Source organism: Lolium rigidum, chromosome 2 (assembly GCF_022539505.1).
Source record: "Lolium rigidum isolate FL_2022 chromosome 2, APGP_CSIRO_Lrig_0.1, whole genome shotgun sequence".
NCBI lineage: Eukaryota > Viridiplantae > Streptophyta > Magnoliopsida > Poales > Poaceae > Lolium > Lolium rigidum.
The window spans coordinates 257076023-257091276 of record NC_061509.1 but is presented as its reverse complement, the minus strand read 5'-3'; the positions used below and the strand labels follow the sequence as shown (position 1 = coordinate 257091276).

At 42.5% G+C, this 15254-nt stretch overlaps 1 protein-coding gene across 1 annotated transcript; it reads left to right on the top strand.

Annotated features, from left to right (window-relative positions):
* The first annotated feature begins 811 nt into the window (after nucleotides 1–811).
* On the top strand, nucleotides 812–3352 carry LOC124688617 (ethylene-responsive transcription factor 1-like). Its single transcript, XM_047222272.1, has 2 exons — nucleotides 812–956; nucleotides 2550–3352. Exon 2 carries the CDS (start codon nucleotides 2564–2566, stop codon nucleotides 3350–3352), a length of 789 nt encoding a protein of 262 aa, XP_047078228.1. The 5' UTR covers nucleotides 812–956; nucleotides 2550–2563.
* Nucleotides 3353–15254: the final 11902 nt, after the last annotated feature.

Genomic DNA, 15254 nt, shown 5'->3' with positions numbered 1-15254 from the left:
TTTTAAATTTAAATGTCATTTTTTAAAATTCTCAAAGAATAGGTAAATGTAGTCCGGTCTACAAAACGCCCTACTCCTATTTTTTTTCTTTGTGTTAGGTTGGACACAAAGTTGTAAACCCATGGTCATCACATTAAATCTGCTATTGACAATGTAATTCTTTCTGCATATATACTATTTTGAAAAAGGGGAGCATGCCAAACCTATTCAACGAAACAATGCACACGGCCAATTTGTATTGAATGTATAGACTAATACATTGTGCCATCAATGAGTGGCAATCCTCAAAAGATTACACTGTACATAATTATTCACAAGGAAATCTTATGTTAAATTTCTTAGCCCAATTTCATTTAGTGCGAGACATTACTACAATCTTGAGGTAATAAATGAGGACTCGCTACCAAAGAAAGAGAGTACAGTAATATCATTCATTCATTAGTAAGGGGAGGGTTCCAAAATACTCGCTTCTTTCAAGGGCCCAACGTGCAATGTTCCTACCTCGTAGCTTCCGCCGCACGCGTCGTCCCACTGACGCCACTGCCCCACCACGCGTCCCTTACCTACGCTCCTGCCACCTCACGCCGTCACCCGCGCCACCGGGTATAAAGCGACCTGCCCTAGCCCCACCTTCCGCTTCACTAGAAACTCCTGCACAAGTTGCTGCTACGGCGGCGACGCTCCCGACGACGAAGCCATGTGCGGCGGCAATTCAATCGCGGAGTGCGACGAGCTGAGGCGGACGCTGTGGCCCCAGAAGAACAAGCCCAGGACGGGCCGGCTCTTCGCGCGGTTCCCGGAGGTGTTGGAGCTGGATGACGAGGACTTCGAGGCCGACTTCCAGAAGTTCGAGGCCGACACCAGGGACTCCGACTTCGAGTTCGACTTCCAGGAGGATAGCGACGACGAGGTCATCGAGATCAAGCCGCCCACCGTCAAGACGTCCATCTCCAAAGGTATCGCCGTCGGCTCGCTGGGAGTATATATATTTTTTCGTAACTGGTTGTTGTGGAAGCTGTGGGATTTGTTCGGGAAGATAGCGGTTCAGGTTTCAGGGGATGGTATGTTTTGTCGTTTGATGGTGTGTTTCGGACATTTCTTGTGCTTTCCTGTTTTACTGTTTGTTAGGGATTTTGGGGTATTACGGAGTGGTTTGGGACAAGGGTTACCATCTTCATTTCTCTGTCGTGTTGGGATTCCGAAATTGTTACTAGTCTGTTCACTTTGGGAAAGCGATTTTGGTTGTCGATCTGGGGATTTCTAACTTTTCCGAGTTTGAATGTTGATTCATATACTATGTTTTACTGTTTAGTCAAAAGAGAATGCTGATTTACATGCTTAGCGTTTAGTCAAAAGGGTTGAAAGTCTTAGTAACTTTTTTTTTGCTCCAAGGTCTCGGGACTTTTGGCCTTGTGAATTGTTTCATCATTCCTTGTTAAGGAATTATCTCCCTGTTCCATGGCTGTAGATCCGCGTGATAATTGTTCTAGTTTTGTTGAACTCGCAATCGAATTTGATTATTGTGTTAATTGCCGAGTCATGCATTAATCATACTGCTAAATTCTCTCCGTGTTCTTGTGATTATTGTTCTAGTCTTTTAGAGGTAACTTCTAGGGTAGTTTATTTCAATCAATATATTCTATAATTCGTCTTTGTGCAATTTTTTTTAAAGATGCTCTGTGTTCTTGTTTGCTTAGGCTAGCACTAGATCCACGTGAGCCGTGAGGATTGCTCTAGTTTTGTTGAACTCACAATCTAATTTGATTATTGTGTTGATTGCCGAGTCGTGCATTAATCATACTGCTAAATTCACTGATCTTTTAGAGGTAACTTCTAGGGTAGTTTATTTCAGTCAATATATTCTATAATTCGTCTTTGTGCAATTTTTTTAAAGATGCTCTGTGTTCTTGTTTGCTTAGGCTGACACTACTAGATGACCATTTCATTCGTTTCTGCATGAGAACACTTCTGTCCTTTTGCAGTATATCTTTAATAGACTTGATGACAGCCAAATTTGAAGTATTGATCCTGCAACAATTGAATAAGCATCTGATATTTCATGAGCTTCCTCACAAGTTTCTGTCCACTATTGGTTGATGTAGTTTAGTCTTGCTGGTTGGTGCCTCTGAATAAGTTGTCTAAGTCTTGGTAGCTTCTACTACCGATGTAAGCCATAAGAGTTCAAACGTTGGTCTTTGTTGAAGTTTTAGCTACTCTACTTTCTTGTTCATTATTTACATATCAGATTGCCATGTTAATACTGGATTAGCCTAAAGTTGGATATTGTGGGTTTTACTTTGATCCGAGATTTTTTATGGACTCTCCATTGTGTATAGTAGAATTTGAACGTAAAGCTGGGTTGTCTTAAGAACCCTGCTTTTTCTATTAAGTGTGATTTGATGGGTGTTTGATCCAAAAACTGAAGGGGATTGTACTCATTGTTTAGTGTTCATCAGGGTTATGATCTCTTATAGTCTTATGTCTAAATTTAGTAAGAAGAAATTTCTGCGAATGACTCTCTTAGCATTGACACCGTTCTTGCATTGCAGATGGCTTGGGCACCATGACTACTGCTGGTTTTGATGACCCTGCGGAAAGGTCATTGAAAAGGAAGAGGAAGAACCAATTCAGGGGTATCCGCCAGCGCCCCTGGGGTAAGTGGGCTGCTGAAATCAGAGATCCTCGCAAGGGTGTGCGTGTCTGGCTCGGTACTTTCAACAGTGCTGAAGAAGCTGCAAGAGCTTATGATGTTGAAGCACGCAAGATTCGTGGCAACAAGGCCAAGCTTAACTTTCCAGAGGAGCAAACAGTTGCTCCAAATTTCCGCCCTGCTGCTCTTAAAGTACGCAAGTCAAAAGAAGTACAGATACCTGCCGTTGCACCAACAGTCAACAACATTGCCAATACAAACCAGCCACCTGATCAGCCTGATAACGTGTCATTTGTTCCTGCAATGAACTCTGCTGCCCCTGTTGAAGCTCCTGTCATGAATCTGTACTCTGATCAGGGGAGCAACTCTTTTGGCTGCTCTGACTTGGGTGAGTCTGCGCTTGTCCAGAGCAACACCTATAGCTATGAGTCTGGGACTGTCCAGAGCAACACCTACAGCTATGAGTCTGCGCTTGTCCAGAGCAACACCTACAGCCAAGTGGTGCCTCCTGTTATGCATAACAGTGCAGTTGATCTCACCGATGGGCTGGAGGATTTAGAACCTTATCTGAGGATTCTCATGGATGATGTTGTGGATGAACCGATTGACAACTTTCTGAATCTTGATGAACCTCAGGATGTCCTCGGCAACATGGACCTTTGGAGCTTCGATGACATGCTCATCCCTGGCGAATTTTATTGAGGGTTTTAGAACCAGTATATAGGGACAAAAGGTAAGCCTTGGCAATTTGAACCTTTCAAATTGAGCCGCAAAGTTTTTTCCTTTACTCTGAACCGTTTGCTCTGTGTTTCAGAAATAAGACCATGGGAGATTGGGAAGCACCCTATTGTCACCGTCGGCTAGCATATGCTTATGTCCAAGCTTAGATGCGAAAAGTTGCATCCTGAGTTTCTTTTATAATTAGCCCGTTTCCTATTTGACTGTCTATGTATGGCAGCCATTTGTAAGGTTGAAGAACCATCATATCTGAATGTGAACATCGTTAATCTATGTCCATTATTATGCTTTAATGTGTGCACTTTATTGCTCCTTTTCTTCAATTCTGTGAGTTTAATAGTTGGTAAAATTAAGAGAATGTATTTTTGTAGCTCAGGATACATGGAGGCCCTTTTTTGAACCTCTGAAAATTCGAATACAAATACTTTTTGTAAAAAAATACCAGGATGTAGATAATATTTAATCTACATTATGTGATTACTGATATATATCGTATTTACATACATAAGTTCATCTTTTAAAGTCGGAACTGTCTGGTTACTTGCACATTTCTGCTATATATATATATATAGGTGAGGCAAGCAAAGTTCTTCTCAATATTGTTGGAGATGACGTTGACTACATCTCTTCACTTTGGGCTTCGGCTAAGGGTGAGCAAAAAAAGTTTGACTGGTTTTATTGGTTTGGGCTACTTTATTTTTTTTAAACTAGATTGGCGGTTAGAATTTAGTTTGTGAAATAAAATGAATGCTATCCACCAGCTGGCTCGTACGGTTTTAGTTTTTGCCCACCCTATCTCCGACGAAATATACCAGATGCAGTAATATTTGATCACTGATAGTCATTTTTCTGCTTGTAGTTCGTATCAATATAGTTTATTGTATATATTACTGGTGTCCTGATTCATGATGTAACGAGGGAACATCTTTTTTTTTGTCGACGCAAGTAAATATCCTGAAATTCTGTTTCGGTGTATTTTGCTCGTCACTGATCAACTAATCTAGATGCTTTACCACCCCCACATTGTCAATTCGGTCATGTTATGTTAGGTCCTTGGCTTGATGCAGGTATAAATAGAATTGAGTATATTATTATTCCTCGTGACAACCACATAGAGTTCATTAAAGGTATTAGCGGAAAAAAATAAAGGTATTAGCCAGGTAGTTTCAACGGAAGTGTTTTACCTATTGTTAATCAGGTGGAGGGTTGGTTCTCGTTATCCAATTGATCTAATCCAGTAGTCAGTCCATTGTCGCTCCAGAAATGGTTGCCACTTACATGATCGGCAGACACAAGAACTTCTACTTTCAAAGAGTAGGTGAATGACGCTTGGCCAGATGGGTAGCAAAGCGAGACACGAAGAAAGGTGACGGGGAGCAGCAGGTGGTTCTATAGCCAGTAACCATGCACATTAACTTCAAAATAATCTGAACTGGCTGATTCTTGCAGTAGCTGCTCACCGTCGATCCATTGAAGGAGCCAGCTAAAAGCCACCGTCTCTGTATCATTATCTGGATTAGTATGAACTATTCCGGTGAGATTATCTTGAAATGGAGATTCAGGGTCGATATGTCTTGCAAAATAGATTCGACGCCAGTGGTGGAGCTTGGAACAAATAATTGGGCAGGCCAAGCTAGAGCAAAGCTACTTGCCTAGTCATTAGTCAGTGTTCGGTACCTCTTTCATATTGGTTCAGAAAAAGCATATATCTCTCAAAGAAAATAAACCGTACATAGGACATGCTAAATTAGGCTCGGTATGGTATGTCTAGCTTGGTGTTTGGTACAGATCTTCTGAAATTCCCATTAAGGGATCTCTTTCTTGACAGCGATTTCCTTGCTACCGTGGTATGCACAGCGTGAAGATTGTCTTTAGCTTATTGGAGGGCCCTGCCAGGAAGAAACTTTTGAGAGGTTTCAGATATGAGACCAGGAAATATGAGAAGATCTGAGATGTATTATGCTAAAATTATGCTCGGTATTATATCTGCAGTTTGGCTGAAAAGATCATTTGCAGGGTAGCTATATTACCGACTAATTATGGATTGGTGAATCGATCTCTTAGTACTTATTTCTATTTCTGCTTCAGTTAATCTCCAAGCTTGCTTAACTCCAATCAGCTTTACGATAAAATATGCTTCTGAAATCTTCAATGCCATCTCCATACCTGTAATCCTCGCTACTGAAATTTGAGTTTTGAGATGATGCCGTGAAGTGAAACTTGATGGAACTAAATTACCTGTGTGGTCTTACAGTCGCCGAAATTAGGAGGAATATTCATCTTACAGTCCCCGAACTTAGGAGGATTATTCAGATACCTAAATGACTAGCATACAGTACTGTGATCATCTTAAACTCCTGATGCTGCTACGGTTGAGACAGGTTTTTCAGAGCAGGTGCGCGCCGCGCACATGTATCTGGACCGTACACCCCTTGCATAGCTTCTTGGGGATATGGGCCATGCCTGGCGTGTGTCAGCTGGCAGACTAATGAGGCTTGCTAATCAGCTGGAAGAGCGGCAAGTTTTGAATCCTAATGGACCCATGGGCGGCGGCAGGTGTATGCAGGTATATGCAATTGAATACTCATGATTTGGGCAGAAAAACAATTAAGTACAGGGATATGTCGGATGTGGGCCGTTAGCCCAACCCAACCTCAGTCCTCAGCCCAACCCAACCTCACGCTGTGCTCTCAGTCACGATTCGTTCGCACGAAGCCACGACTAGAGCACACGCAGTCACGAGAGAAGAGACGGGCGGGCGGCGGCAACCCTAGCTCGATTCCGGTCGAGCCAAGCGGAGGCGGCGGCGGGCCGGCGGCGTGGCGCGGCGCGGGGCGGCGGCCGGCGAACCAGCAACCGCGGCTTGGCGGACGGCCACCGGCGAGCGGCGATTTGGCGACGCCATGTCCAGCAAGAGCCACGGCAAGGGGAAGGTAATATTTAGACTTCATTTTCTCTCTATTTCTTCAGATTTCGGTCTAGATTTAGCCTTTAGACCTTGTTTTAGGATATTGCTGCTAGATGCACATTTAGTTGCTAGTTTTAGGATATTGCTGCTAGATGCAAGTTCCTAATTTGAGTAATTTCCTCAAATTTCATTTGTTTCATTTGTAATGTAGATGAAAAAGAAAAGTGCTGCTGACAGTACCATATTTACAATGTGGGGAAAAGCTTCAAAAGCAGAAAAGATTGATGAAAGATCAACACCCAGTCAGCCCGAAAGTAATTTGCAATTGGTTCTATTTCAAGCACCGGATGCAGGACTTGAACCGGAGAGCAGCGGCGCAAACCCAGTCCCATTTATGGTAGATAATGAAGAAATTGATGAAGATGATGATGAACCAACACAAGCTGATTTGGGGGCACTTGAACATGATCCTGGGAAGCGAATTCATTGAAGAGCTGATAAAATGTTGTGCACAAGAGACTACAAAACGAGTCATTGAAGAGCTTGATGGTGGTCAGTTTGCCATACTTGCAGATGAGTCTAGTGATGTGTATCAGAATGAACAGCTGGTTGTTTGTTTGCGTTTTGTTTATAAGAAAGGACGGGCAGTTGTAAGATTTCTTGGTGTTGTTCATGTTGAAGATACTACCTCTTTGACACTTAAGTCTGCAATTCAGCAAATGCTAATGAAGTACAATCTGACCTTTGCAATGGTGCGTGGGCAAGGATACGATGGAGCTAGCAACATGAAAGGTAATGCTAATGGCCTGAAAAAACTGATCATGGATGAGTCTCCTTCTGCCTACTATGTTCATTGTTTTGCCCATCAACTACAACTAACTCTGGTTGCTGTTGCTAAGGAGAGTGGTGATTGTACTTGGTTCTTTCAACAACTTGCAATCTTGTTAAATGTTCTTGGCATGTCTTGCAAGAAGATGAGAATGCTTCGGATTGCTCAAGCCGAAGAACTGATAGCTGCATTGGATTTGGAAGAAGTGGAAATAGGGACTGGGCAGAATCAGGAAATGGGTTTGGGAAGGCCATGTGACACACGTTGGGGCTCTCATTTCAGAACTATGAACCGTGTCCTATCAAATTATGCTGCAATAAAACGAGTCCTTAGGAAGATTGTGACGGTAACATCTTTCTGTACAAAGCATAGGGTCAAAGTTGTTGATATGAATGCTTGTTACTATCCAGTTGGGCGACCTAGAAGAGTTGGTATCCATAACGGTGCAAATAATTACCATCGCTTCCATGTTGATATGTATGTGAGTGTCATTGATAGACAGATTTCTGAGCTGAATGGCAGATTTGATGAGGTAAACACTGAGCTACTTACTTGCATGGCAGCATTCTGTCCACTTCGTGCATTTGCTGCCTATGATAAAAAGAAGTTGGTTAATCTTGCTTCAAAGTTTTATGCTACTGATTTCTCAAGTGATGAACTAGCAAGACTTCCCTGGCAATTAGACATGTATATTTGTCATGTGCGTAGAGATGGAAGGTTTACAAACTTGAAGAGTATAATTGAACTTTCAGCTATGCTTGTGGAGACAACCAAACATCAACAATACTTTCTTGTTTACAAGCTTCTTAAGTTGGTACTGATTTTGCCGGTAGCTACTGCTACTGTTGAAAGGGTATTCTCCTCAATGAACTATGTGAAAAATAAGCTAAGGAACAAAATGAGTGATGAATATTTGAACAATGCTTTGGTTACATTTGTTGAGAGAGATTTCTTCAGTCAAGTGAAGGATGAAGATGTCATCAAAATCTTCCAACAAGGCGATCGCAGAGTTACATGGTAATAGGATCAATTATTCTATCAAGAAAAGGTACTGCTTGTATGCCTCAATGCAAATGATTATTTGTATTTATTGATAATTACTATGGATTTATGGTTTTATGAACTTATCTATTTTGTGTTGTTATTTGACTCAAATATTGTTGGTACTAGTGAATATGTGGCCATATGTCATATATATATATGCAAAATAGTGGGCTACCCGCGTGGCTAGCTGTGCACACTCATCCAGCCGTTTGATCTCCTATAGAGAGCACCATTCCACTACGTGAGAGCACAAAAAACTAACGGAACTACCAGACGCTGTCACATCAGGAGCAGACTTCAAGCCATCCTTTGTGCCAGTCCGAACGTCAAATGTATGGCCCAACAGAGTGCAGTTTGAATTGCAATTTGCATCGATCAACACATCACAAAATCCATCGTACCAACCAAAATGCCAGACCACCAGTCATGCATTCGGATTTGCATTCAGATTGGCGTGTGGCGTCCAGCCTTTTTTTTGTTCACACGCTATTATACGGAGACCAGTTTTAGAAAGTATATCAGCACAAAATTTACACACATATGATCCACTCGACTTCGCCTAGTGAGATTTTAACAAGCCAAGCGAGCTGCAACACGAGCCAGCCAGCCACACCAAAACATGCACATGCCAATCCAGATTTCACTTTGCCACCCAAAGAGAAGATCGCCGACTCCGTGTCAAGTCAACTGTCAAGGAGATCTCCGTCGGCATCCAGCGGCGCGCTACGAGAGCGAGCAGCTGGCGGCGTTCAACTCGGTGGCGGTACGCACGCTCGCCGTCACTCTGCTCCACAGAGTGGCGGCGCGCCACGGGAGGGAGCCGCTGGCAACGTTTGACTCGGTGGCGGTACCCACGCTCGCTGCCGACGACTCCACCAACAAGACCAACCACGTCCATGACGACGGGAAAATGATGTGGCTATCACCGTCGCTGCCCGTCACGAAGGTGCGGTTGCACTGGCGCTGCCATGGTGACGAAGGATGCTTATTCGGGCGATTCCCTCCTCGTCATCGCCCTGTACGTCGTAGACGTGCTGCTCCTGTTGAACTATCTGCGGCAGCGTCTGGATGGCGGGGACGAGGCCGCGGCGTGCACCCCACGAGGCGGCTACCTGAGATGGCTGCACTACACGATGCCAATGTGGGGAGCCATGTGCATGGTCGCTTCGGCGTTGGCGGGAACACTGACAGGATTCTTCATCACCGAGTACTTGTGCAGTCGTGTTGCGTGTAAGTCTGTTAGCTGCTTGATGTACAAAGCAGCGAGGATATAACGGAAGGTTGTGTCTTGCTTGTACATCTTTTGCATTTGTAGTTTTTGAATTGGGAGACATCCTTCTGCCTAAACTGGCTGTCAGTTTTGTACGTGGCTAAACTTAATTAGTATACAAATACAAGCCTATGGCATTTCAAATACACGAACGGACGAGCCGTTCATCACGGTTCATGACAGGATTGGTTCTCAAAAGTATAGATGCATGCTTTCAGTTTTAGTCTTCTAGAATTGAGCTACAGGTTACCTTCACTTCCTACGAAAAAGTTAGTTCGTATGAGAATGAATAGACAAAAAGAGCAATCCGACCGTTGTTATGTATTTTTGAAAAGATGGACGGTAGAAGGACAAGAGAGATGGCGTGCAGCATACACAAAAAAACCACGTCAAAGAGGAATGTCCAGTTGTTATGTATTTTTATTGTCAGTTTGCATAGTGCACATGCATGGTTCACTTCGTTTGCCTTTTCGTTGCACAAATAAAATGGTGTTCCTCAAGCTTTCATCAGAATGACACCTCGAAACGCATGGTTGAGTACAAACCATGACATAGATAGGACAGCATCTAAATAATTCGAAGTGAATACGTACACTGGTCACTGTTTCTCATACAGAAGGAGCAAAATCTTATATCTTCCGTAAGACAAATTGGTTTGAAATATACTAGACCATTCGTCAGTTCTTTTCTTCTATCGAACACATGTCAGTTCATTATAACATCACCAGAACAAACAAAATTGGCACTGATTTTTCTATTGCCAGATATTTGCTTCTTATTAACACTGAACGAATTTCCAACTGTATTACAATCCATGTTGCAAACTACGCTTGCAGTAAAAAACGTAGCACAATTTTTCTCATATGAATGAGCTATCATTTTTTGGAAATACCCTATGTATTACTGTCCACATTACAGATACATCTACCATCGCTTGAGCAGTCCAACGTTAGGTTCACTCCATTGCCAGCCATGGTAATCTACACCCCTTCATTTCTCTGCCCACTATATCGGATGGCCATGAGGTGGTGCATAGCTAGCCATGCGGTTAGTAAATCCGCGTTGATATATATATATACTATATAGCTTTTATTTTGTTCACATTGAGCTTTGAGCTTTTTTTGGGGAGGGAAATGAATACCCTTCACCCAATTCCTGGAGCCGCCGTTGAATGGACCTCGTAGATCAATGTTCCTCTGATGTACAGTTTTCAGTTTTCGTCTCTATCTGCCCTTCTGTGACCCGTGACTCGACCTGCCCCTTCATTTTCCCTCCTTCTCTCCATACCAAGGAGAACCTCACAGTAGAATCCATGGTGGCGTATGTAATCACCCTTTTTATCATTGGTTACCGCACTAGCACCATCATCTCTCAATCTTACTAGCTGAAGCAAATATTAATCCAGCTTAACTTGCAATCAGTGATGTATGAATTTTATCTGCATGAGTTTGGAGAGGAATACTACTGCATCCGATTTATGAACATTGACAGATGGTACTTATGCATCAAAACTATGACTTTGTTGTTCTGATTTTGCACGTTTACAAGGTATTGTCCGGCCCTAATTCGAGGTCTTCACCTAGCAACATTAGTTCAATGGATGCTTGTATAATAAAATCTGCAGAAGGAAACAAACGTCTGGACATTTTCGCTCGTGTTATAGGAGCAGGAGGAATCGGAAGGGGAGGGAGATGGGAGTTGACTGCTGCACGTGCTAGGTACAAGACAAACAGTATGCTACAGGGGCTAGGCCTACATGTTAGTTGACAACCAACGCTAGACTAAATGAAGCTGACTCTTCAAATCATCTGCCGGCGTGAGGAATCCATCTCCTATCCCTAGAACCAAGCGACGGCAGCGATAGGCGTGCGCACTGCGCACGTGCTTCGCCACACTTTTTCCGTAACTAAATGTTGGCAGCCACTGAGTACCTTTTGCATTTTGAATATTTGATGGTCTGCCTCTACCAGGAATGTGGGTAGTTAGTAGTTACCAATGTCATGAGGATAGTCCATAAGACCCTGTAATACATGCAATATGCCAATTTAGTAAGCCTATCTTCATATATTTGTGCCTGAATTTTGTTAGATCAATAGCAAAATAGTATAGCTGTTTGAAGTTTTGTCATCGAATTCGACTATTTGCCAGCCTAGATTACAGGACCGTAAATATAGCTCGCTACCAATCTGAAAATATGTAGTTGCGATTGTAGTCCATTATAGTATTACTAGAACTGCCTATTGCTTTTGTCAAACTATGTCAGTATTCTGCAGATGATAATGTTCGTTTCACTTGTCTCCCTGATTATTAGTCTGATTTGTTCTATACATGAACACATGTCTTTTATTCCTGCCCTTTATTCACAAACAAGTTATATGACGTTTGTTTCTATACATTGACAGATGCATTCTGACAATTTATCCTGTCATGATTTAATATTATAATAACTCAGCTTTCCTTCCCTAATGTCAGGACATAGTGGCTATACTGGTGAGGATGGGGCCTCCGTCATGTCTTACAGCTCTTCTGTGCACATCGTTAGTGTACTGGCCCTGTGATGTTTTTCAAGCTTCATTGTTATGTTTATCTAGTTCATTTTCTTGAATTGTTTGTGACTTCGATGACCCAGATTGTCTTAGATCACATGACAAGGCTACTCAACTGGATGCTGAGAAAATTGAAATGAAGGAGAAAAATCGCAGGTTACACTTGGAGGTAAAGACAGTGACATTTGATACATGATATGGAAGAGCAGGTTCGGGACAAAAAGTTAGTTATGCAACAAGTTTTAACAAGAGATCTTTCTAGCATTTCAAGATGTGATGATAGAAGAGCTGGAAGAAAGGTTGAAATAATTAATAAGAAAGATGTTGCACAACAAGAGAAGATAAAAGAGCTCAAGGTTCTTATAGTAGAGAAATTGATCAGATTTTCAATGCCAACCTTTATTGTACTCGTCGCCTTGGTTGTAGTCTTAACTTGCATGTTTTTGAAGTTCTGATTCGCCAGTGTCATGTAAATAACGCCGAATTCATAATAATTTCATAATGTCCAGTTTTTGTTTTATTTCGTAATGTGTGAAGCTCGGATTGAATCGTGCAGTCGTAAATAGTATGATCTGATTAGGCATTGCAGCTTGGATTACAAAAGCAATCAGAAATATCACAGTTCATTCAGTTCAGATTAGAACACACTCCCAGAAGAAGAAAAAAAAATCACCGTGCTCCAGTGCAGACAATCTCCGAAACAAAATCTCTACGGAGAATAACTACACTTTCGTGGATCTCAAACCGGTCTGAGATCGACACGCCTTTTTCTTCTGATGAAATTGCTGAAGCTCCTCCGACTGCTGATCGGTCGATCCTCAACTTAGAGTATCTTGCATTCTTGCCGATAGGCCTATCAAACAACAAGTGTCAGCTTGAAGTTTTAACAAGTTGACTGTCGGTAATTTGCAGTGGTCTTAGAACTACTTTTACTTTTTTCATGTTCAGTTTCACTACTTCATCAGAATACATCGGCGTACAAATAAAACAATGAGATGCGTATTGTGGAATCAATAGATGATGCTTTCACGAAATGTGTGCAGCTCAGACATTGCCATGAACGAAAATCACAGTATCATGAGATGTGTGCTTAATAAACCTGTCTATTCCCTGCACAGATTCCCAGCCATGAACGTAAACCACCGAAAAATTACATGTTTATGAACTAGGAAGTTTCAGATTACAGGATTGCAAATGATTTCAGTAACACTAATAGCACATTGCTGCTCACGGACGCAGTGGCACATCATGTTGCCAGAACTGATGCGGAATGGAAGCCATCATTGAGGCACTGTTATGGAGTAGTTTTTTCAGCACCTGAAAAACATGATATCAGTAAGCAACGCTTACTACATGGGAGACTTTGTTATCTTCAGCAACTGTCATGGAGGAACTAATACAGGATATACAAACTTTTGAGGCACTGTATGGAGTAGTTTTTTCAGCATGACATAGGTTCAGTAAGCAACGCTTACTACATGGCGGACTTTGTTATTTTCAGCAACTGATATAGTGTTTTCACCAATTTAAGCACATGATGGAGGTTCAGGATATACGGTAACATTCAATTAATGGCCCTCCTATGCAGTAAGCGACGCACATACAAGTAAATTAACTTTCAATTTGCAAATACAAGTTCAAAGACAACATGCTAACTCAAACTAACTGACAGAAAATGATACCGGTTCAGAAAATGAGCAGATTCTTCTTCTCACAATCACATCGTCTCGTGGAGATCTCCGATGCTCTTCGACAGCAAAGAAAGGGCTATTTGATAAAATGCCCCACTTTACTTTGGCATTTGCCTCAAACGGCACATTTAGTTTGGCATAGATGAAATGCCCCGTTTTACTTTGCCCATTTGCTAAAATGCCCCACTTCGAATCTAACAAGTTTCTCCATCTAATGTAAAACCTACAATGACTGATTTACCCTATCCTCAATACTCATGGCCATGCTCGTTTGTCTTCCGCCATGACCGGTACTCGAATTGGAAAAAATGCACAAGTTAGAATCTTAGAGACACTACTAATCGTGTTATTCCTGCTCTACCATGAAAAATACACAGTACAAAAATAAAGATGGGATCATTAACCATAAGGAGCCGGGATACTGCTCCACAAATCCATAGCACACCTCAGTCCAGAGCCATCCCTCGATTCTAATTCTAGTGTTTCTGCCTACCGAACGAGAGAGCAAAAAACAAATTAGAGAAGTACTAGGCAGAGGAGAGGAGTAAGAAGTGGAGGGGACTGACCTCTAGACATCGGGATGCGCCGCCACCGTCATCCGTGGTCGCCGCACGGGGACGCGGAGGGAGAGGACATAAAGAGAGAAAGGGAGAGGAAGACAGGGGCGCGACGGATAGGGGCGAGGAGGGACATCACGGTGGAGAGACAGCGCGGCGATCTTGCTTGGTCGCGACGGCCGGCCGGTCGAGTCGCCGGCGTCGTCGCCCGGGAGAGAGATGAATGCATTTCCACGGCTCAGCTATTCAGCTCAGGGGTAAAGTCAGGGGTAAAGAGTAATTGCAGCTTGCAGGTCAGATTAGATTACAAGGATGCTGTTTTAGTTTGCAGTAAATTATTTAGATGGGGCATTTAAGCAAATGGGTAAAGTAAAATAGGGCATTTCATCCATGACAAAGTAAATGTACCCTTTGAAGCAAATGTCAAAGTAAAATGGAGCATTTTATCAAATAGCCCGGATTATTGGGCTATTTCAGCTAGAGTTTTTCTTTTGGCTGATTGGATTGACCCAGGGAACCGCCTCACAACATGAACCGCCATGGACACACTGCTGACTGTTGCACGTGTTTTGGAAGAAAAATCAACGAAGACGCTGACATGCTGGGACAACAGTTGGAGCAACCACAGGCCACGGGAACCCTGAGAGCTTAGAGCTCTTCTAAGATATGCCCCTTCCTGGTTCCAACAGGCTTGTGGTCTGCACATAATTTAATCATGGTAGGTTGACATTTTAGACGCGGATTTGCAACAAATGATTTATTCTATCATCACACGTATGTGGTTTTTTAAAGTTATATATACTTTTGGTATCACAACTTGCACCGGAGGTAATAGTCGTGGTATACTTGGACTAACCAATATCACCCTTAAGGTTTTTTTTTGAAACATGGGCAACTCGATTGATTAAGGCGAAGAGTTTGACAAGAAAGTCCGAACAAGAACCAAAAAATACATGGGACTACTCTCCAGGCATGATTTGCCCCAAGTGCTTAGCACCGGCGAGAACCCACAAGCGGGCCT

Bases quoted from the DNA above. Each gene is read 5' to 3' on its own strand.
- LOC124688617 (XM_047222272.1), top strand. From the start codon at position 2,564: ATGACTACTGCTGGTTTTGATGACCCTGCGGAAAGGTCATTGAAAAGG.